The following is a 24132-nucleotide window of genomic DNA, read 5'->3' as shown; positions in this document are numbered from 1 at the left end:
CACCAGTCCAGGCCTTGGTGCTGCACTTGCCCTGGCACAGACTCAGTCTCTGCCCTTGGGCCAGGCTCAGGTGTGGGGCTCTGCACACCCTGAGAGTCACCTGGAGCACCTGGACAACTCCAGTCACTAGCTGTTTCCCCCAGGGATCACAGAATCACAGAATATCCTCAGTTGGGACGCACATGGATTATCGAGTCCAAACCTTAGCTCTGCACAGAATCATTCCCAAGAGTCACACCATGTGCCTGAGAGTATCATCCAAAAGCTTCTTGCACTCTGTCAGCCTTGGTGCTCTGTACGATTACCTGAAGGGAGGGTGTAGCGGGGTGGAGGTCGGTCTCTTCTCCCAGGCAACGAGTGACAGGACGAGAGGAAACGGTCTTAAGCTGTGCCAGGGGATGTTTAGGTTAGACATTAGGACGAACTTCTTACAGAAAAGGTGATTAGGCATTGGAATGGGCTGCCCAGGGAAGTGGTGGAGTCGCCGTCTCTGGAGGTGTTTACGGAAAGACTGGACGTGGCACTTAGGGCCATGGTCTAGCTGACATGGTAGCGCTCGGCCACAGGTCGGACTCGACAACCTCAGGCATCTTTTCCAACCTAACGGATTCTCCGATCCCGTGACTTCCCTCACGTCGCCTCCCGGGGGCGGAGCTGCCGCAGCCCGTCCCGCAGGCGGCGGGCGGTGTCCATGGAAACAGAGCGCACGCCGAGCGCCGCCTCCTTCCCTCCTTCCCTCCTTCTCTGCTTCCCGCCGGGCCGCCGCCGCCGCTTCCACCGCCACCGCCATTATGATGCTGCTGGGCCGCGGGCTGGACGCCAGGTACGGGGCGGGAGGCCCGAGGGAGCCCAGGGTGTTGCGGGGCAGGAGGCCTGGCCGCGGGCAGGGCACCGGGGGATGGCGCGGCGGTCGGAGGCCGATGCGGGCCCAGTCCCCCTTAGCGCATCTGCCCACCCCGTGCGGTGGGGCCGCCTCTGCCTTCCTCTGGTAAAGGCCGCAAAACTTTTCTAGGCTTAATGTGCTTTGCAGAGATGAAGTAAAGATGTGCCGATATTTATTTGGGCCTCTCGCAGATAATTTTGTGGCCAACTCTAAGCGATCATGAATAATGACGGGGGAATAAAAATTTGTACACCCCCATATATATAAATGCAGTGTTTCATGTCTCCAAATTAAATACTAGTTGCATGGGAGTCTTGTGAGATCTGAATTGTAAAGAGGGTAAGGAAACGTGCTTAAGGCTTCCCCTTGGGAGGAGAACTTTCTGACATGAAGACCTTCCAAGAAAATAGGATGTACCTTTAACTGAAGATCTTATCAGGTAGTATTAATTTTGAAAACTAACTTTGTTAGTTCTTCATGAAATTCTTACTTTCCCACTCACTGTGTGAAACCTTCACTATTCAAATGGTTCTGTGCTCCAGCATGTTCTGGAGGACTGAATAACTTACTTTTTCCTTTAATGAAATCTCTTTTTAACAGTCCTCTAGACTGCTTGCCATGAAGCAATGCAACTGGGATTTTGCTCATAGTGTAACTTTGGCCTGAAATACTTTTCCTGAAGTACAAGTGTTCCTTGCTTGACTTGACTGCATTATTGTTCGTTCTCAAAATACTACATTTCTTCCAATTTTTCTGATCTTCATGTGTCCCGATAGGAAGTAAGTATTTAAATATTGGTCAGCAATATTGGAGTAGCTTAAGGATATGAAGGAAGTTTTTGTTTCTGCCCCTTGCCAAGATAGTGGTATGAGTGAATTCTCTTGCTGAGAATTCAAGCACTTCACATGAATAGTCTTGTCTTAGACTGCGGAGACTTCTTAGGACCCAGTCTGTGTGGAAGATACTGTTAGCTAAATTGTCTTGTAGCTGATTCAGTCTGTCAACAAAAACTGGCATGAATTCACACAACCATCAAATGATATAGGAATATGAAAGCAAAATACAAAGTGAAATACATGAATTAGTGGAATGACTTATCTAGATCATTAATAATCATTAATAATGAAACACACAAGCATTTGGATCAGATAAATTAATTAGATTTATGTACTTTAAAAGAAAATAATTTATTAGTGTAATGAATGTTCTTTCAGTGGTACAGAGTGTTCGCCTCTGTACTTGTGTCCATTCACTTTTCTTCTTTAATTCTCAGCAATATTTATCCTTTGTGCTGCTGACCAGGAGCAGATTGGTGCCTGTTCATGATTTAAAAACCATTTAATACCTCTGCTGCCTAATTTCTCCAGATTTGTCCTCTGCTGCCTAATTTCTCCAGCCACTGACTTGCCAGTTTAGCTTGCAGACTCGTGCAGGAAGCAGTGGTCTTGGGAAGATCTTGATTGATACTTCAAGTGTTACCACTGTGTTAGTAATAATACCAATAGTAATAGTGAGCTTTTGCTTAAATACAGTAAGAAAACTTCCAAGCAGATTTTTGTGATTTGGGGTTTCCTCTCTTGGATCTTTAAGTGTAAATCCTGCGCTTTTTTGTACTTCATTTGTTAATTGTTCAGAAATAAGCACATAGTACGTCAGACTGTTACAACATTCTCTTTTTAAAAATAAATTTCTGTTTTGCACTGATTTGTGCCCTTCTTATTTTTCACTTATTTTTCTTTGGTATCCAGGGACAATCAGACTCGACAAATACAAGATGCTGTTTCAAATGTGGAAAAACATTTTGGTGAATTGTGCCAAATATTTGCTGGATATGTACGTAAAACTGCCAGACTACGAGACAAAGCAGATCTTCTAGTAAATGAAATATATGCATATGCAGCCACAGAGACACCAAACTTAAAAGTTGGACTGAAAAACTTTGCAGATGAATTTTCCAGACTTCAGGATTATCGCCAGGCAGAGGTACAAAATTAAAGCTGTACATGTTGTGTTTGCCATCTGAACTTTTCAGTTACTTCTCTTTGACTAAAAGGGGAAATATATACTCTGCAATCACAAGAAAACATAGGAGAAAACGTTTCTAAATATATTAGTGTCTGAGCAGGGTAGGCTGCCAAAGTATTTATCATTTAACCCCCTAACAACTAATGAAAACTGCCTGCAATTAGTCTTGTTGAAGTCAGCAAAACTATCCCTACGAGCACTCAAAGTATTTGAGACAGAGCAAGTTTTTTAATGGTCTTAGACTTTGGATTGTGATTTATGGTTAATAAAGTGTTCTTTTTATTTGTGTGACTTGAGTTGTCTGGCAGCAGCTGAGGTAAAACCAGTCATTTTCCTTTTGTTGAGTCTTATCAGAAATAGTATGGAAGGGAATGGGCACTGGTAGCCCCACTGAGATGCTGTCAGGGACCACTGCAAATTTCTTAAGTTTGTAGTTTAACACTCAGAGTACAAACTTGATTTGGACAATGTGTGACTATATAGTCACATGTCTGCTAGATGAGTGAGAGTGTAAAGGAAGGCGTTTATGCCACTTACACATCTATCTGCAGGGCCAGTCAAACTGTAATGTGTGATGCAGAATTCCAAATACTGCAATTTAGGACAAAATTAATTCATTCACATAGACTCAAACTAGTTTTTGGAGTATGTATCTATACTTTCAGTAGAGTGTAGAAAATTACCATTTATAGTTTTGAACAGCTAAGACCCACTATAATTCAAAAAAGAGACCGAAGCAACATGCACTTCATTCAGAGCCTTACTGCCCCAATCCTTTGTATTTTATTGGCAGTTCAAGTGAAATTGTTTGACAGTGCACTGGTAGAGTGTATGAAGGAAAAACGTTTGCTCAGTTGGCATAAATTTTAGCCCAGTTTAGAGGGAACTGTACGTTCCTAATAGAGGTACGCACCTTGTCCTAATCTGGCCCATCTGGCCGAGCAGTGGGCCAGATGACTCACTGGTCCATAAGTCATTGGCAGCTTATGCTGGTGCTGCTTGGACAGTGTTGTCAGGTTTGATGAGTAGGTCTTATCCTATTGCCTGTCTGACCATATGTAGCTGTTTTTCTAAGTAGGAGAACTGAAACAAAAATTCAGATGCACTCACCTGTGAGAGCATTCGTGCCTTTTACGCACCCTGTTATTGGTATTTTTAGTGCATTCAGTACCAACGATGCAAGAAGTGTTACATTTTGTACAATATATTTGTTAGCAAAGATGGCTTAATCCACAATCTATCAGTGTAGAGCAAAACATTGATCTTTAGATAGAAAGTTACACATCTCCAAGATGCAGTGTTTGATGTATTTAGTACTCAGTTGTTAGAATCTCAGTGTTTCATTTATCCTGATGTATTTCTAATTAAGAAAAAAGTAATTCTATTAGAAATCAGCTTGATCTCCTCAAAATACAAATTGCTTATTGGCTAATGTACTTGACTATAGTTTTTACAATATTTTTAAAACTATCTCATTATTTTTTCAGCATATATGGACTAATTCCTAATAAGATGAGTCACTATTAATTGTTTCCTGTTTCTGCACACCATAGATATGGATGATTCTAGTGGCCTTGTGATTTCTTTTGTAGGTCGACAGGCTTGAAGCCAAGGTTGTTGAACCTCTGAAATGTTACGGGACCATAGTGAAACTTAAAAGGGTAGGTTAAGCATCTGTTCTCTCACAAGGTACATTTCAGTGTTCTGGCCGCTCAGTTGAAAACTTCTGCTTTAGGGGGCGAATGGTTCTGATATTTCATATTGCAATAATCAGTCTAACTTAATTATGTAGTGATACATCTAAATTGAAGCTATATATATATTGGAGAAAGAAGCTTTAGTGTGAAGACAAGGATATTCAGGCTTTTTGAGCACAAGCAAATGCTGAAAAAAAAGGCATTGTGGATAATGTGAAACTTATTGGATAGTGTCATTTATTATTGTTAGGGGTTTGTTTTATTATTATGATTATTACCACTATTATTCAGATTTCCAAAAGGTGAATTATATGTAATGCTTTTGCCTCTTAGTCATCAATATGCTGCCTTTAGCAGCTTTTCTAACTCAGAATTCCATTCTACATTAGAGTTCATAATTTAGAAGACACATTTGAAACTGATATATAGGTAGTGGCCTAAATCCCTCTCTGTCCTGTTAAGTCATCATGATGACTTGAAGATACACAAAAAGCTGAGGTCTCTTCATTCACTGTATTTTAGAAACAGTATTTATAGGGGTTTGAAATGTTCCCTTAAAATATCTGAAAGTTTCTTTCCTCCAGGAGGGATAAGCTTGAGCAAGTAACTTTCAGTAAGCAGATACTAGTTTATAGGACAAAAGCAGATCTTTGTAATACTTGTATATTACACAGAAAATACCTTAGTCCTGTAAACTCAAATCTGTAATTAATGTATATCTGTATCATAGTCTATATAAATCAAAATATTAAATTATTATTCTTTGATGATATTTTACATACTAAAATCTTACAGTGTGTTCATCATGGTTAATTTGAGTATGTTGTGGCTTTGCATCTCAAACTAGCATGTTTCATATGTTTTTGTTCTGTATCTTTTCCATATGGTGAAGAACCGAGTACAGTGTGTGGAACTTACCGCACAGCTGCCTCACTTGGAGATTGGAGAAACAATTGTGAAGGAAATGCATCCTGCACTTGAGTGGGATTACACGTGGTGGTCCTTAGCAGAGTTGTAGACTGTAGAAGCTAGAATCTGGTATCCTAATAGTCATTATAAAACCGAGTTTGTGAGATCTAGAACTGAGTATTCCATGGGATATAAATGTTGAGGGTGGAAGACAAGCTTCATGTGTTTGTGGCAGTACGGTTGCTGAGGAGACACAGAGCACTACAGCAGTGCCTGGGGTTTGCAAAGCATTGAAGGGACTGTCTCTTGAGGTGCATTGCCACTGATAGCCAGTAATGCTGAGGACAGAACCAACTGAAGCCAGGTCATCCCTTGCAACACTGAATGGCATTTCCTGTTGTCTTTGCCTTTCAGAATGCCAGAAAGCATTACATAATGTTTATTTCAGCTACAGTGAGGAGTACAAGAGTATTCTTAAACTGTAGGTGGGATTAACTATTTTTGTCAACACACCTTTGAACTAAGATTTTGCTAAACACATAGGCCATTAAATGGTTATTTTTTTCCCCATTTCAGATTAACGATAAACTGTGGTTAAAATTTCAACTGTCTGGTCTTCACTTATCGTCTCTAAACACTGGGACATCTTTAGTGAAAAAAAAAATAAATTGTGACTCTTAAATTTAGCACAAGGTGTAGGACTGCTTTACCTGTAACTACCTTAGCTAAGTAAAACCTGTTAGAACATGTCATTATGGCACTTTCTATAAAGGGAATGTTCTCACTCTTACTTACTTATTGGAACTGTTCCAGGATTTACACAAGAGTACTTCTGTGCTTTATCTAAAAAGGACTGTTGCTATTTCTGTGGCATAAGACATCAATGTCCTGTGCTACTAAATGCTTTAAAGAGGCCCAGATAACGAGAGTAGTGTTGTCCTTTAACTGCTAATGCAATAAAATTGTTTCATTCACTTGTTCTGGTTTATGATGCCAAATAGCTTCAGTGGACATTAAAATAATGTTCTGTAATGTACCTTAAATGTAGGATTTTAGGATTTCTTTCTGTTTCATTGTTCTGTATATCAATCTTCACTTTTCTGCTTTTTGGCAACTCTGTTCCTGGCTCCTTTTCTTCATATAAAACAGGACATCATAAAACCAAGGTGATCCACGTGCGGAAGAAAGGATTGGTTTGCTTTAATAACTTCAGTGACTGAAGCAGGTAACAGTACAGTGATGAGGCTCTGTCAGCTCACTGTCTGGTGGACAGACTGTAGCTGTACTTCACTATGGCTTGAAATTAGATGGGTGACCAGTGTTCTTACATGTGACTTGAATTCATAGTTAAAAGCCAGAGGGACTCTGAATAATTTTCTGTTCTCTCTACCTGTCCTTTGACTTGTTGCCTATTCCATTCCATTTCTCCTCGAGTGTAATTAAAGCATATTTTCCAAAAATATGTCAAAGCTTGGTCTGAAGACACTGAAGGGGAATGTAGGACTGTTTGTGGTAGTAGGTGGTGAGTTTGTGGTGTATTGTTTTAAATGAAAGACTTCTCCTAATCTCTGGTTCTTGTTATATGTTCCACTGAGATGAAAGCTCTGTAATGCTCTGTTTTTTTCTGGAAGAGGGTATTTAGATGCTAGTAAAACCAGTCTTTCATTTTTTTTTCTGTTAGGTAATAATGTACACTTTGATTCTTTCACCATAATCACATTTTCCCCAGCTTTTTAATATTTTTACAGGGTTTTTTTCTGCACCCTTTTCAGTTTTTCAACATATTAGACAAAATATGCATGTAACTGTGCCCTGCCTTTGTACATCCAAAACCTGTGTATAGCTTCACCACTATAGCCACAGTAGCACTAATTCTTTATCAGGCATTGGTTAGTAGAGAAGTATGTTTCGTGGTGGCTGATGCTACAGAAAACAGGTGGAGGAGGGAACTGTAAGTATTTCCAAAGTCACGACATGCTAGAAAGAACATACTGAATTTTATAACAACTCTAGAACTTTGCATCCTCAAGTACATTCTGCATGAAAGCCAGAACCCTTTTAGCCACAGCTTGAAATCTGATTGACTGTTAGATGGGCCTAGAAGTCAGTGCTGTTAACAGGACTTAGTCATTAAATAACACTAAACATGCAGCTGTGAACAATAGATACAAATCTGTTTTGTTCTGTTCCAAAAATAAATAATTCTTCTCTTTCTCTACCTTTAAAATTTAAAACTCAAACCAATAAAACAATAAAAAAAATTCTGTTATTGCTTTTCTTGTAGCTTCATGGTTTTGATAAAGGGAAAAGCCCTTTCCAGCAGTGTTTTGGATGACCTTAAAGGTGGTGTAAATTCCCTTCTGAAAGAACAGCAGTAAAATTAGTTTTGATGGGCTAAAGATGCAATGGTTTTTATTATCAGAAACCAGCTTTATCCCCCTAAAGGGGAAGCAAAATGAGTCATACACAAGGACATACAGACAGACAGTAAAGACAGAAACAAGGAGGAAACTGCATTTTTTGACCCTGACCTCATGTACAGACTCATTATTGAAGGAACACAGCACTGACACCTCTAAGATCACTGACAAGTGATCTGGTCACAGAGTTACAAAACCTGCTGAAAGACACATCCTTAGTTGTATATCCTTCTGGGTAAAGGAGACATACAAGCATATTAAAATTCTGAAATCCAAGGAAGGAGCACAGACAACTTCCCAATACAATAGTTTGTAATAGCCCTAATTCTCTCCATTCTGAAGTAGTAGATAAATGGGAACTGGTGTTTTTAGAGAAAAGAATGGTTTGAAATGTATACCCAACTTTTGGCTCAGATTTTGTTAAGACTTCTGGTTGTATTTCTGCTTGTTCTAAACTACTGCTCCTTTAAATTGAAGGCATCAAAGTGTATGTTATTTCTGATACCAGGGTCAGGGAAGTGATAAATATCTGACTGATAATCTTAGATCCCATGAATGCCAAACACTCTGCAAAACACAGTTTTATAGCATGAACAAAAATTCGAGACTGGTAGGTAAACATGATTAAATTGTCACAGATCTTCCTAGAAGTACGTCCTACTTCTCCTTTGGAAATGAGGAGCAAAAATATTTATCAGCAGTTTCTGCCTTTTCTAAATCAGTAAGTTTCATCTTCTCCAGCTACATCATTAGTAGGATGTGTTTTGTTTCAAATGGTTTTAAACACCTTACTAACTGCATATATAAAAATACGCAGTTCAACCCTTTCAGCCATAGATTTTATATTTCACACCTTGAAATCTGTGTAGCACAGAATTATGGAGTTGTTAAGGTTGAAAAAGACCTCTAAGATCATCCAACTGTTAGCCCAGCACCACCATGTTCACCACTGAACCATGTCCCCAGGTGCTGTATCCACATCTTTTGTGAACACTTCCAGGAATGGTGATTGTACCATTTCCCTGGATAGCCTATTCCAATGACTGACCACCCCTTCAGTGAAAAAAATGTTTCTATTATTTAATCTAAACCTCTCCTGGTGCAGCTTAAGACTGTGTCCTCTCATCCTGTCACTTGTTGCCTGGGAGAAGATACCAACCCCCAACCTGGCTACAACCTCCTTTCAGGGAGTTGTAGAGAGTGATAAGGTTCCCCCCAGCCTCCTTTTTTCCAACCTGAACACACCCAGATCCCTCAGCCGCTTCTCATCAAACTTGTGCTCCAGACCCTTCACCAGCTCTGCTGTCCTCTGGACAGGTGACAGCAGTTATGTTTTCTTCATAACTTTGGACTGGTACTGGCTGCTTCCTGCTTTGTTATTTTTCTTACTGACATATTTGATACCACCTTTTATTTCTAAATACCACCTTTATTCTGTTTCTAAGTCAGGAATGGGCCTGCCTTCTTACTGCTTTGGGGATCTCAGCTTTTGACCATCTGCTATACTTGTCATGAAAAGCTGTGAATATGTTTTTCTTCCCCACATTTTAAATTACAGTGCATGCTATAGGGAGCTGTGCAAGGTTGGGATTGTGCAATACTCCCTTGGTTCCCACTGATTTCTCTTTCAGAGGATCAATTAACAGGATAAGATCTATAAAATCTGGTTTTGTTTAAAGCAGAAGTTTTGTCCGTTTTCTAGGCAATGCATGTATGAAGGGAAGTGTATTTTGTATTACCCTAGTTTCATTTTAAACATGTCTAAAACATTTTTATTTCCAGGATGATCTTAAAGCAACTTTAACAGCAAAGAACCGAGAAGCCAAGCAATTATCTCAACTGGAAAAGACACGTCAGCGGAATCCATCAGATCTACACATTATTGTATCCTATTTTTCTAGTCACTATGAGAAATATTTTTTAAATTTCTTGGGATTTAAACTATAGTGTTTAGAAAGCAGTAAGAAAGTAGTAGTAGCAATAAGTCTCCTTAGAGGGATTTTTCTCCAATGTCAAATCGTTTCTTAAACTTTATGATGAGTTACAGCTTATAATAGCTGCTTTGTTACTTCTTTTTTAATTGAACAGAAACTATTTTTTTATATGTTTATGCAAGAGAGGTAGGTATAGTTTACATCTAGGAATTTGGAAGTTTTCTTCTGTGGATTTCTTGTTTTATTGTTTTTCTTCCTGTCATTTTGGTAGTTGTTGTGCTTCCTTGGATGTAGATGGGGTATGAGTTTCCTCCAACTGCATGAGGTGTGAAAGGAAAAGTTATTATTCTGTTAGTAGCATACTCAACTAGACTACTTTTCCTTTCCAAAGACCAGTCACCTTCCCCAGTACACTATTCTGTATCAGAGAGAAAAATTAAGCCCACACAGAATTTCCATTAAAATCTCACTGAAGTCTCAAATTCTAAAGCAATCAGAATATAGGAAATGCCAAAACAAAGAGGATCAAGGCAATCCTACTTCAGTCCCTTTATGCCTACATATTACGATAAAGCATTTAAGTTCATGATGATGTGCTGTTTACTTTTTATTACACTCTAGTGCTGGACTCAGGAGTTAAGCAGTCCTATTCTTAGTTGGATTTTATCAACTTTATTTCAGAAACTAGGATCTTTAGTGACTGGGGCATGGGAGTGTAGAAAGCAAAAATGATTGTGATGGTCAAGTGCCACACAGGAGAACTACATTTTATTTTTGTCTCTGCCAAAGAATTCACATCTAATATTAATCAGATCAGTTAGATCAAGTGATAATTTGAATGCCTTCTGTAATAAAGACAGATGCATGTCAGCTGTATAGTTAGAACTTGAGCTGTGGTGCAAAGTTCTCTTCTGTTGGAATTAGGAGAGTAAACTGTAACAGTAAGCTTTCTCCCCAAAGGGACACTGGTCCCATTTTTCTCCCTCTTGAGCAGTAGTTTTTTCATGGGAATGTCACGGGCACCTATTTAATTTCTTCTTATCTGTTTGCTAAGCTTCTCACAAACACACTTCTGTGGCTTAGCTTCTTGTAACACCTGTGTTTTCTATAGTTAAGGCTTTGCCTGAAGAGTTATAAAATCTCAGTACAGTCTGCTTTTGCATAAGGCCAAAGGCACCAAACACTATATTTGCATTTTAAAGTGATTGACACAAAATGCATGAAAAGGTATTAGGAGCAGGAATATGTTCATTTGCTTTTGGGGATGTGTGCAGGTCAGTTTTCAGGTCTGAGAGAGGCTTCACGACTTGGAGCACAGTAGTTGGGCTCCTGCGATGCTTCTCTTATGGTCGAGCAACTGTGATGTTGCAGCAGCAAACAACTTTGGCCCCAGATAGCAAAGGATCTGTACTCACTCCCATCTTACAAAATGGGGGTGGGGGTGGGAGGGTAGTACAGCTTTGAAAAGAAAACATTACCAAATTTTTAAAAATATAAAAATACATTTTTTAATCAATTTTTTTCCCCTGAAATAGTCTACCTAGGTTGTTTAATTTTCTTTTTTTTTTTAATAAATAACCAAATCCTCAGTCCAATACAAACAGCTGTCCTGAAATGTTTTGGTCTGGATACTTGAATTCTAGCAAAGCTGTAACAAACTGTAATGTCTTAGAGCCAGAAGCTTCAAACAACATAATAGTAGCACTAAGTATACACAAGTTTTGAAATAACTAAGGTAAATAGTTCACAACATATTAAAAGTAGAAGTGAAAATGCATACTTTAATGAATATTGGTTGTTATACTGCCATTTTTTCCTTCACTAGTATTTCCAGTCACAGGTGAGTGTTTAGAAAATATCAAACTGCTGTTGTGCAAACTATGGACGCTCTGTGGCTTTAGACATTTCACTCTACAACAGAGAGAATTCCTTTCCCAAAGCATCTGCGCACAAAAATGTGGCCAGTCTATTTAAGATGTATTGAGATGTATTTGATTATCATAGAAATAACATACTGTATTTGTATGTGTAATGGCTGCTTATGCAGCTTATGCTGCCTTCACTTACAGGGAGTAACTGATTGAACTAATTGAGAATACACAAAATGTCTTTTCTTACTCTGTTTCCCTCCTGTGTTTTGGGGAAAATCAGGAAAGAGAGGTGAACAGGTTACCAATTTTTTTTGCCCAGTAATGGTGGCAGAATTGTGTCTGTGACTGTAAACTGGTTTTGAAAGATTGTTTCAATTTGATAATCCTGTAATACAAGGTTACCAGATTGTAATCCATACCTTATGCCTTAGGTTTCCATATGTGTGACACTAAAAACTAGATCACAGGAACTGGACCTGTGGTGCCTATTTAAAAAAAATTTCCTCTCTTAAGTTGCAGTTTTTTAGATATGGGAAGAATCCTACAACTTGATCGTAGACAATACTTGATCCATGTCCTATTTTCAAATCTCAGCACAAAATAGATTTGTGATGATACTCACTGAGTGAGCCTATAAGTATCACTAGTATATGATATTTGACCAGTAATCTATGGAAAATTACATAAGTTTAGACCCAAATTTTGTAGTCTTCGAGTGCAAGCTCTTACATCTGTACATCACTATTTCATAGAAATACACAGTTCTCAGACTTGACATAACCAGAACAGTTTCAAGATCTTTCTTTAAATGGTAGTGTGCATTTTTATAAAGTTCATAATTATATGTAATCAAAAAAACTATCTAAATGCTTTTTGTAGTAACAAAATAAGGAAAACTGTGTACTTATGTGTTAGGGAGTGGCTGATGTGTCCCCATCTCAGTGCCCTGTTGAAGATGTTTACTATAAAATATTTTAATAATACAAAAATACTAAAAATATGAAATACCTGAAATGCTTTTGGATCTAGAAATTATAACAACTCTAGCCTGCAGACTGAGATATTTACAAGGATAAATGCATTACTTTCAGCTGCTGCTCTAATTGTCTATTTAAATAATATATAAAAACTTAGTAAGATGAGGTTCAGCACAGGACACTGGAAGAGATTCCTTAAGGACCCAGCAGGTTGATCTGCACTTGAAAACAAGCACGATCTTTTCTGCTCATCCACCGCATTGCCACGTGCAGTCCTGCCTTCTCCTTTGTGCAAGCTTAAAAAAAAACCAAAACAAACAAGAACTTTTCTGAAGGGTAAACCCTTGTGCTGGGTTAAGTACCTGGACCCAGTCCCTGTGTTGTCAATGGGGTGTCAGGGCTGGCTCAGTGAAATTATCAGATGATTATTACAGAAAACGGATCAGGGCAGAGGGACCTTCCTGACTGGCTGCAGCTGTTCATTTTTCATGTTTCACATCAAAGTCACAACAGGGTAGGAGGCATCTTTATATGTTTATTAAGCGACAGATTTACAAATACTGTAACACAGATATGTAGTGTTTTGAAAACCCAGACTTCGATGTTTTCATGGCACTTGGAGCAAATAGCTTTGTATCAAATACAAGACTAATTTCACCTCTGTGTTACTTTACCAGGCTGAAAGTGAACTGCAGAGAGCGACACTGGATGCTACTCGAACAACGCGGCAATTAGAGGAAACTATTGATAATTTTGAGAAACAGAAGATAAAGGATATCAAAGTACGTGTGCTCACATTTCAGTATGTGATATCAATTTTATCTTGCATAATAAAATTACTATAGTTAAGTCTTGGGCAAGATTAGCAACATTTAATATTCACTTAAATGCAAATCTTGTGGCATTCATGAATATTTCAGAATCACAGAATCGTTGGGGTTGGAAGGGATCTCTGGAGATCATCAAGTCCAACTCCCCTGCCAAGACAGGGTCACCTAGAGCAGGTTACACAGGAACATACATAATCCAAATATGAGGAAATCTGAAATTAAAAAAATCAGTTCATTATTCTTCCAGTTTTTGGAATTGAAAATTTTCCTGTCTCCAGTTGTTTAGTGTCTGCACCTTCACGAGTTGCAGTATTCTACTTCACTAGTAGCTGCATTTGTTAGTGGAATGATATCTGTGGATTAATATCAGCAGAATTAACAGAAATAGTGATAAGTAAATAATATATTTATCCATGCTGAAGTATGTGTATGTTACTGCAGTTAAAAGTTTTACTTATGCAAAAAGCACAAAATGTTCAGTGACTGCAAGCAATGAAAGCTTTCATTTTTCTCTTAATGTCAAACATTAAGTGGCGCAAGTTCCAAAGACTACAGTGACTGAAAAACACTTGCATTATGTGATCTCATTTAATTATAAAATTGCTTTAGTCATTTTTTTGGGGGGGAAGAGGAGAGAGACAGACAGTCTAAACAGGAAAGAATGACAGATGGTTGAAAAACCCAACCAAACCAACCAGTACTTGATATTGGAGTAATATGAAAAAGATTGTGATTTCTGAAGTTGTCATAATTGGGGGGGTGTCAATATATAAAGAATACTTTATTATCTAAAATATATAATTATTTGTAAATTATAGATATGTATAGAATTTACAGATAACTTACCCCCAACCTGTTATAAAAGATTGTCTTCAATAAAGCAAAAATCCACCAACTACATCTTGTAAACACATACTGGGGATTACCAAGTGACTTTTCACCACAACGTTATTCCTAATGAGTCTCCTCTTCGCTTTTCAAGCATTTACTTAGAATTTATAATGAAATAATAACAACTGCATCAGTGATAGCCCAGGCAGCATTTATGTTTAATTTCTAAAATTCAGGTCTGACTACTTAAAAGTACTTAGTATTGTGCAGTTATTTGTATCACAGAAATACCAAGTACAGAACTCAGTAATTTTTTGAAGTGGAAATGTACTTTATTGGATTAAGAAAACCTTTGTTTTCATTTGCTTTTAGAACATCTTTTCTGAATTTATAACTATTGAAATGTTGTTCCATGGGAAAGCTTTAGAGATATATACTGCTGCCTACCAAAATATCCAAAATATTGATGAAAGTGAAGATTTGGAGGTAAGAGTGATGAAAATTTGCTTTTCAGTATACTTCCTACCTAAAAACAGTTTTCACACTTGGGCTATACATGTCCCAGGCAGAAAAATGCAACATATGTTTCAGGTTCCCAGAACAAACTTCTTATGTATATCAAGCCTTTTTTTGCACTTCTCCAGCAAGAGCATACAGGTTTATAATCTCAGAGAACACAAACAAACAGAGAACAACTGCAGTGGCAATCTAATCTTTCCCACAAAACACAGATAAGAGATTTTTCCAAAATTACCTGCAACTCCAAGCTCAGGTAATCACAGTTCTTAAAGAACACCTCTGCAGTGAATCTTGCTGTAAAGATGTGCATAGAGAAAATCCTACACTGCTCTAATCAGATGATCTAAAGACTAATTACTGCATTAAAAAATCTACTGGTTTTTTTTTGTCTTGTGGCAGTTACAGCTTCAAGTCACCCTTTCTTCTCTATTGAGTTATAGTCTCTCTGTCCCAAGACTTGCTTTTCAGTCCTTTTTTCATTCTTGCAGTTCTTCTGGATGTTGGGCCTTTAAACTGAGTATCACTGAAATCTGTGTTGTATATATATGTTCAGCTTGTCAAGAAAGTTGGATCATTTTTAGTCTTTTTCTGTAAATCCTACAAGTCCTGATTTTATTTTGTCCATGACATAGCTCAGGATCAAGTAATCAGTTAGTGCAAGACACAAAAAATCATGATTCTTCAGTGACAATCACATTTGAGACTACTTGGTAATTTTGCTTCATTTAAACTATGCCATGGCAATCTTGTACTATTGTAGTTTCACAATTAAAATGTCATGTGGCACCAATTCAGAAAAATCTTTTAAGTCAATACTTTGTCTTTCACAACCAAATTTTTAATCTAATTTTAAATTTCCTGTTAATTGGACAATTATTTACTTTCCCTAAAAATACTGACCATAATCTGCCATCTCCTTGACTTTATTGAAGTCGTGCATGAATAGCTTTATTGGAAATAACTTGCAAATATAATGGATGTTACAGTCTCCTCTGTATTCTAAGAGGTTGCCCAAATTTTTCTCGAGCTGTTCGTCTCCTGAACATTTCAAGTAAATTTTTCTGTGACTGTCAGCAAGGAATTCCTTGTGAAGGGGCTAAGAGTTCATCTTTCTGAGAAATGGAGAACCTGAAGGCAGTTGCTGAAGTTCACACCTGTAGGTTAGCCTGAAACTCAGCTACATATCTTGGTGAGAAACTACTGCAAGTTTTCCATGTGTAAATGCCCTCAAGTCTCTGAAGAACATTTCCTTTGACCACATAAGTATGTTGATGTATCTCAGGTTGAGAAACAATGTTGTTTCAGCCAAAAGTGATCAATCCAGACTACAGTTGATGCGTATCTTTAGATCAGGTTTCATTGCCCAATGCTGCATTACTGCTAGCTTCAGTCTAGGTGATTCTTAGCTTGCAAGCTGTATCATGGTACCTGAGTCACAGCTTTCTCCATTTCAACAGGTTTTTCGGAGCTCACTTTATCCATCAGACTATCAGTCTCGCCTAGACATAGTTCGTGCAAATTCCAAGTCCCCCCTGCAAAGAACTGCCTCCTCCAAATCTTCATTGAGGACAGTACAGGTAAGAAAGAAAAATTACATAATTACATGACAAAATCACTGTATTAAAGCTCTACTTAAGATAGTATTTTAGCTAATGTACATGGATCCACTGTCTTCACTCAGTTCATGACAGTGAGAAAGGTAAAGAAAATTCCAAGGGCATAAATATCATATTAAGCTCTTAATAATGCAGCTTTATCATTTGAGAGAAAAAAAATCAGCTTTTAAAGCTGTGTTGCTTACTTTTGAAAAATGCCATTTCCAGCAATACTATTTCTTCCATCAACAAACTATGGCATCTCGCAGAGAAAACATCTAGGAGCTTATTTGAAAGAGAAGTGACATTCTTTAAATAACACTTGCATATTATTAGTCTCAGTATCAGATTCTAGAGTGTGACTTCTCTACCAGATCCTAACTCAGATTAGTGATATCTTGTAGCAACAGAGCAAACCCATGACCAACAAACTTTTCCCTTTATACTCTGAAAATTCAGAGGAGGTGAGGAAAAGGAGGATGATAAAAATGAGTGAAACAAATGGAAACAGTGCCACTGGTTTTGGATCAGCTACCGTGCAATAGTCTTTGGCACTTGTTTGCATCAGTAAACTTGCAGACATTGCAAAATGGCTAAATTATTTTTTCTTTATTGCAGCCATAATCCTGTAACTACGATGATTCTTACCAGTGTTTCAGCTAAGACAAAGATAGCTACATTTAAAATGTACATGTCTTTTCTTCTTTCAAATCATGCATTGATACTGTAATAAGGAAAAGTTATCTTGACTTCATACACACTTTACACCTTCGCAACGCAGAAAGGATCAATTATTACAGTTGAGCTATTCTGTTGAAAGTGAGTTAAGTCATCTGAAAAGATAAAAGAACCCAGTGATTCAGTGCATGAAATACAACCTGGACTCTGAGTAACCCACCAGTCTTCTCTATCAAACAAGCAAATTTCGTGTTCAAGCTACTTTAGAAAATGTGAAAAAAAAAAACCAAAGCAACAGGAAACTGAGTGTATGTACACTGATTTCTCCCAGAGATGGAGTGGAACTCCATTATGACTAACTTGCAAGTTTACCTAGACCTCTCTCTTAGTTATGACTTCAGATGTTGATGTTCTCGTAACATCTCATTGGAATATCTGAAAAGAAGAGGAAGTCATCTAGACCTAGAGGGAAACTGCAATACATTTCAAAATAATGTTGTCTCACTTGGCTGTGCAGTGTATCTGCAGAGGATCATATGGCAGAAGAATAGCGGTGGAACATCCTACTAATGCAGTCACTACAGGGCAGTGAAGAAGGGGCAGGCAGCCTGTTCCATTCACTCCCCATGTGCCCTTTCTGATTCTGCAAACAGCATGCTGTTGAATTACACTAAGGGCTCTAGTCTCTGGAACCCACCAAACATCTCACGAGAGAAAAAAAAAGCTGTATTCAGAAAAACCTTCAGGTGACTTGTTTTCTCTTTCCTGGAGATCTTTCACTCCCAAATTTTTCACAAGTCTAGTTTCCTGCTACATAGTAATCCCTTACTAACTGTAAGGCAGCACTTTACAATTTCCAGTGCAAAGCAGTATAAACAATATGGTAAGCAGTTCACAGAATCACTGTGCCTAGGGCTGTGAGGTGGGGGAGGACGGACAGACACATACATGCCAACACTAACCAGTAGGTGGGGGACGTGGGGGAAGTCACTGCATACCAGATGGGATAAACTGTGCCAAAAACACAGTTTCAGGTCTTTCAGAAGATTTAAGGCATACCATCCTTGAATTTATTTCTGGTTCTGTGGACTAACTTTCTGTATTATTTGTGTGTTAAAAATCTAAAGTAGTCCTCGAGCTTGATACATTGTTTCACAAAGAGCTACCTCCTTCATTTTGCACTTTACTTGGCAATTAAGCCTATCATTTTGTTTTACTGAATCAAGTTGGTATATGCTGTACTTTTAGAATATAGCAGAAGAAAATGACATTTTCTAGATATTTTAAATCAAACTTAACTACATAAGTTTTATCTACATGCACTTAATATAACAAACTGTTTTGCACTGACTCTCTAGGACAGCAAAGTATCATTCTAACAGTTATTGAAAATGTCTGCATCTGAACGCTCCAAAACTGCCCAGTGCCCAAGACATGAGGAGAGGATTACCATGCTTTCTCTAGTAACACCTGCAGTGAAACATGGAACTGAACAGCTTAAGCAAGAACAGTCATCACACCTACATGCAAACTCATAGAATTAATCTTCACATAAAATTATTTATGAACAACAAACTATCAGATTTTTTTATTATTATTATTTTAAATTTTTTCAGCATGAAGTAATCAAAAATTAAATTTTCAAGTTCTAGCTCTATGGCACAATAATGTGGATTTAAACTGCCTAATTTCCTTACCACTGTCAGTGATAATATTTAACATACTATTTAGTTACTTACAGCACAGTCAGAGGTATTTGAGTAGTGAGCACAAAAACACCATAAAGCCAAAACCAACACCTCTTATTTCAGGAAGGGGAAGGGGGAGCTTTTCTTCAGAAATATGATGCAAGTTCTGTTTAAGAATTTGAGATACTCTTAACTAGAAAAAAACCAGGAAAATTAGTCTATCCCATTGAAATGACACTACCTTAACAAGGTCAATCTGCAGCATTCCTTTATCAGTAATTACAAATCAGTGCCATTGTCTTTTTTTTCTTTCACAGAATGAGAGATTGCTGTTTTAGGCATTTCAGCTCAAGTTAACCCAGCTTCATCCAATGATTAACTGCATTTTCTATTACGTTCAGGAATTTGTAAGCATTTGCTTGAAGCTAAATTATGTACTTTTTGAGCATCAACAAGACTAAAGATTTTTCTGCTTTCATTAGTTCAATGACTGCAGTTTGCTTTATGCAGACACAAAAATCTTGTGTTACATACATGGCTGTATGAATTCTAACATCTCAGAAGTCAATTTAATAATGAGCATTTAAGGACTTTTAAAATAGGGGGCTTTTAAAAAAAAAAGGCAAGTTCTGTCTTCAATACAGAAGTTTTATTATATCACTGTATGTGAGAAAACACAGAAAATATAACCAAAATTAGAGCTGCAGATGCTCTTAAAGAACGGCTGAACCTGAAATCATTTTTCAAAAGCATTCCAGATGACTTGGATAACTAATGTTCTCTTTCTCATGGGGAAAGAAAAAGAACGCCATATATCCTACATTAAATTGTAAATGTTGCATTGTCTGTGAAGGATCTATCTTCAATAGGAATTAGATTGAACCCTCATTAGAAAAAAGTACAGATTGCAGAATCTGTCAGATGAGATGAAAGCTTGGCAGCTGCCACTTGTTTTTAATCTTTCATGAACCAAAGAAAGGAGACTAATGTCATTCTGAAGGGCAAGCACTGATGGGCACAGAAAGTTGTTCATCTGTGAATGAAGACTTTTAATAGTTTGTCTAATTCATTCTCAAAAAAACAACAACCTAGAGCAGCATAGTTTTGAACTTTTAACTGGAGGTCTGATGTCTTCAAGATAAGATTAGGCCTTAATATTCATCTTCAGCCTGCTGCCTCAACAGCCAACCCAGGAACAAACATCTTGTGGATTTTTAGCATTAATTGGATCAAAGTATAGTTTTCCCAATCCTATAACAGTTGTCATGACTATGGGGATTTTTTTAGCTTTTAAAAATCATTACAGTATTTTTATTCTGTGCCATGTATCTTTTCATTGGCTTGCACGTTATGAAGGGTTAAGGGACAAACAACTTATGCACTCCCCCAAACAAAAAACTATTAATATTTAGACTGGAAATGCCAACAGATAATTGTTTTTCTTTGAGGAGAAAAAACACTTGATTTACTTCTGCTGGATTTTTGTTTTGGCAGATTTCACGCAGTATGCTAAGAAGAGATGAAGAAGAAGAGGAGGAAGATGAGGATGAGGAAGACGAGGATGAGGAGGAAGAATTTGATGCTACTAAGGAAGTGAGATAACAAAGCTATTCTAAGAGGGGGGTTTTATTAAGGGGGAAAAAGTCCCTTTACCTAAAGGCTTTTGTGTGTTGCTCAAAAATTTCACTGAGGCTGTATATTTAAAATTGTAACAGGAACAAGCACTAATTCTAGAGTGCCGGACAACAAACGACCAGTTTCAAAGAATGGAACAAAATCTGCTGAAAATGGACAATTTCAGTAGCTAGAAAATGAAATATTTAAATAGAATCCTGTATTATATTTGCATAAATATTGTATTGCAGTCATATTTGCTTAAACGTACATGAACAGTATCCAAAAACTGCACTAAGCTGACAAGCAGTTATGAACATAAGGGTTTGCTTGTAACTTTGCCAATATATTACCTTATTCTCTAGCTAAACACCTCTTCCATTTAGTAAGTCCTCTAGCTGTACCTGTCATGACTGGGTTTATATATCCTAAATGAACTGTAGTAATCAAGAAACTGTTTGCAGCAACAACATGTTCAGATTTCACTTTGTTACGCACCTTGGATGGCAGAAGGCAGGGTGAGGTGTATTGTTTTCTCGTTTTCATTTTCCTCAGGCTTTCCTCAGGCTAAGATGACTTGATTCCTTTACACATAGAGAATCAGTGCTCACAAATAAGGACCGAGCCCAGTATCTACGTTTATTGCTGCTTTGCTTTTAAATAAAAGTGCCTTCATGATAAAACTAGTGGATATTTTATGTAGTTGATGTTTATTATATTAGTTGATATGCTATAGAGTTCAAATTTCATGTGCTTAACTACATGATTCAGTTACTGATTCCATCAAACATACAAGAAATTACACATTTTGAGTGTAATTTCTTATTCTGTTTGGAGATGGTGATACGCATGTTCATTTTTTAACAGTGTACAGTTGTCTGCCAGAAAGCCACTACCACACTGTTCATCCCCAGCTTTAGTTAAAGAGCAAATGCATGCATAAATATAGAATTTCAACTTGTCACTAGGAAAAAAATTTCAAGTTATGGAAATAAACCAAAAAGTGCATTTATAGTATTGATGCATACCTATTCTGATGTGAAAAAAACTACTTTTGCCAAAATTAATGTGATGGAAATATAAGTGAAAATGTCACAATAAAGGGTTTTAAACCCAGAAAATAATTTTACACCAGAATTACATACTATTGACATTGTACAACTGTTGACAAAGAGTAAATACAAATGAGCACAACTTTAAAACTATCTAGGTAACCAATTCCCATCTATTTCAGCAACTAAGGCACTTCAATAAATATTTGTATCACAACATCAGAATTATGGTGGTCACCACTTTACCATTTCATACTCAATGAAGTAGTCCATCTCCAAAACAGATGGCCAACTTCATAACAATACCAGGCTTTCATATCATATACATACATGCAAAGTGATTGTGTACTATGCCTTGAGAAAGGAATGCTGAAAAAAGGCAGCCATGTTTAATTAATTCCCCCCTAAAACATTAGTAGCTAGGGTAAGAATGAGGGGTTTGTTTTCCTGAGCAGCTTCAAATTCCTTCTCACTACCTCACAAAAAAGTCAACTTCAGGAATTACAGGAAAACTTCCAGAACAGGAGAAATAGAGTGTTGGGCAACTCTGTCCTGCATGTATGATGTCTTAGGTTTGCACATTACACAGCACTTGTGTGACCTTGAAACTACAGATGAAAAGTCCCTGATTAAAATACTTTAGAACCAGAAGAATAATTTAGAATGTAATTACAGAATTAAAAGATACTTCTGCAAAGATTTTTCTCGTGGCATAAGTGCTTGCTGCAAGACTGACATTTCTCACTCACGTATTTTTGACTACTAACACCTAGATGATGCAGGCTTGTATCAATCTTGCTAAGAATATTTTGCCACTCTGTTGAAAATGCTGGCACATTCCTTTTGGGATTAAGGGTTATCTTCTTGTACTAACCAGACTGTGCTGTTACAGCTTCCCTGAACGCCTCAAGCTGCTTTGGTAGGTGATCACTATTTCTAGTTCTTGACAATAGAGACTGTTCTCCTATACACCAGAATTTTTGGACAGTGGTAGCAAAAGCAACTTCAGAGAAGGCATAACTAAGGAAACTTGCTGTGTTTTATATCAACGTCACAAACTGTAGCATTTCATTTTTTATTCTTTTACTATGTGGATGGTACTTAAAAAGAAAGAACAGTATTTCAAGCCATGTAATTATAAGACGGCTTCTGATTTGTCCATTGTACCAAAAGTACAGTGCCTTCAAGCCACTAAACATCTAAAGTTATATAACCCTATTATCAGGAAATGCTGCCACCACACCATGCAGCTGTACCACCTATTCAGGCAGAATCAGAATATAATGCCTATGTATACACATCCTGGGGGAGGAGAAGGGGCACAGAGAAGGACAGACACACACAGAGCCAAAACACCGATCAGATAACACCTATAAACTAAGAATCAACTATCCTGGTAACCTTATTATTTCACTGATACACTGGCATCCCTTCCCAATTTCCCTATGCTTCAAGTTCATCTGTGCATACTTTGAAGTACAGTTTTTGTATTTATAGACCTTGAAAAAATAATTATTTCTTTGGCCTGTCAATCAAACATTTCGGATACACTAGTCATAAACTCTAATCTGGCTTTAAATTAAATACAAATTAGCTATATAGCAAAAAGAAAACCCTTTTGAAATGCCTCAATTATGACCTCTGGCATTACAAGCTTTATGATTCTTTTTCATAAGTTCACTAAGGGGGGGGGGGGAGTTTACCATCCCAAAAATTAATGGTATTTTATCAGTAATTACTCTTAAATTCTTTGAGAACAGGTGTTATTTCTAAAAGACATTCTCATGCTTTACTGGCAAAAAAACCTACTAAACTCTCCTGTCTTTCCAGCCTCCAAGTTTGAAATATCCTGTTGTATAGTAGCTGGAAGGACTTTAAAACCAGCAAATGATCTAAAGCTGACTAACTGGAGAAGTTACTTGCATTCATATTTACGACACAGCTTAGTAGTAAAGACACTGGCTTACAAAAATAATCACAATGAAGTTTTCAACATAATGATAATGTCAGGGAAGTTCATTTTGAGGATTCTCATGTCTTTTACCTGCAAAGTCTTCTGGCTCCTTGATCTCTTTCATAGTAGCTATGAAATAAAAGCACAACTTTGTGGGTTTTATTTTAACACCCTTTAAATTTACAGGATTCAAAACCATATGATTCTGAAGCTAATTCCTACCAGACAGCAAAAAACTGAATATTAAGTGTTCAGAATTTAAACTTAGCCACATATATTTTTTTTGCTACATACACAGACCTTGCATTTTCATTCAAAATGCTTTTCTGGGCACTTAAAATAGAGAACAAATAATATGCAGAGGAAATAAAGCTACGCTAACCTTTTAAAAATTACAGAACAAAAAATTCTATTGATCTTGTTTGCTTGTACTTAACAGTTTATGTGCAAGTTTAGCAATTACAATGATGACTTTACATAAATAAAGCAATTAAAATTTGACCCACCAGTGAGGGGGATCAACCACAGGCTGCCCAGAGAGCTCTGTTCTTAGAGCTATTAAATACTGAAGGCCTTGAGTAACCTGTTCTAGCGGACACTGCTTTGAGGAAGGGGTTGGACTGGAGACCTCCCTACTCCATGAATTTATGATTTT

General features: G+C 37.4%; 1 protein-coding gene and 1 long non-coding RNA gene across 2 annotated transcripts; one reads left to right on the top strand and one right to left on the bottom strand.

Annotated features, from left to right (window-relative positions):
- Positions 1 to 656: 656 nt before the first annotated feature.
- On the top strand, positions 657 to 21157 carry CIBAR1 (CBY1 interacting BAR domain containing 1). The gene is made up of 10 exons (XM_032712634.1): positions 657 to 823; positions 2632 to 2866; positions 4501 to 4569; positions 9717 to 9818; positions 11703 to 11708; positions 13394 to 13498; positions 14750 to 14863; positions 16354 to 16473; positions 20352 to 20450; positions 21027 to 21157. Exons 1-10 carry the CDS (start codon positions 792 to 794, stop codon positions 21045 to 21047), a joined length of 903 nt encoding a protein of 300 aa, XP_032568525.1. The 5' UTR covers positions 657 to 791; the 3' UTR covers positions 21048 to 21157.
- On the bottom strand, positions 13232 to 23595 carry LOC116799512. Its single transcript, XR_004361076.1, has 2 exons — positions 17249 to 23595; positions 13232 to 13758 (listed from the first exon to the last, which is right to left on the bottom strand). It is a non-coding gene; the product is annotated as an uncharacterized LOC116799512 (long non-coding RNA).
- Positions 23596 to 24132: the final 537 nt, after the last annotated feature.

This window comes from Chiroxiphia lanceolata, chromosome 1 (assembly GCF_009829145.1).
Source record: "Chiroxiphia lanceolata isolate bChiLan1 chromosome 1, bChiLan1.pri, whole genome shotgun sequence".
Lineage (NCBI taxonomy): Eukaryota > Metazoa > Chordata > Aves > Passeriformes > Pipridae > Chiroxiphia > Chiroxiphia lanceolata.
The sequence above is the reverse complement of the archived record's forward strand: the minus strand, read 5'-3'. Positions and strand labels throughout refer to the sequence as shown.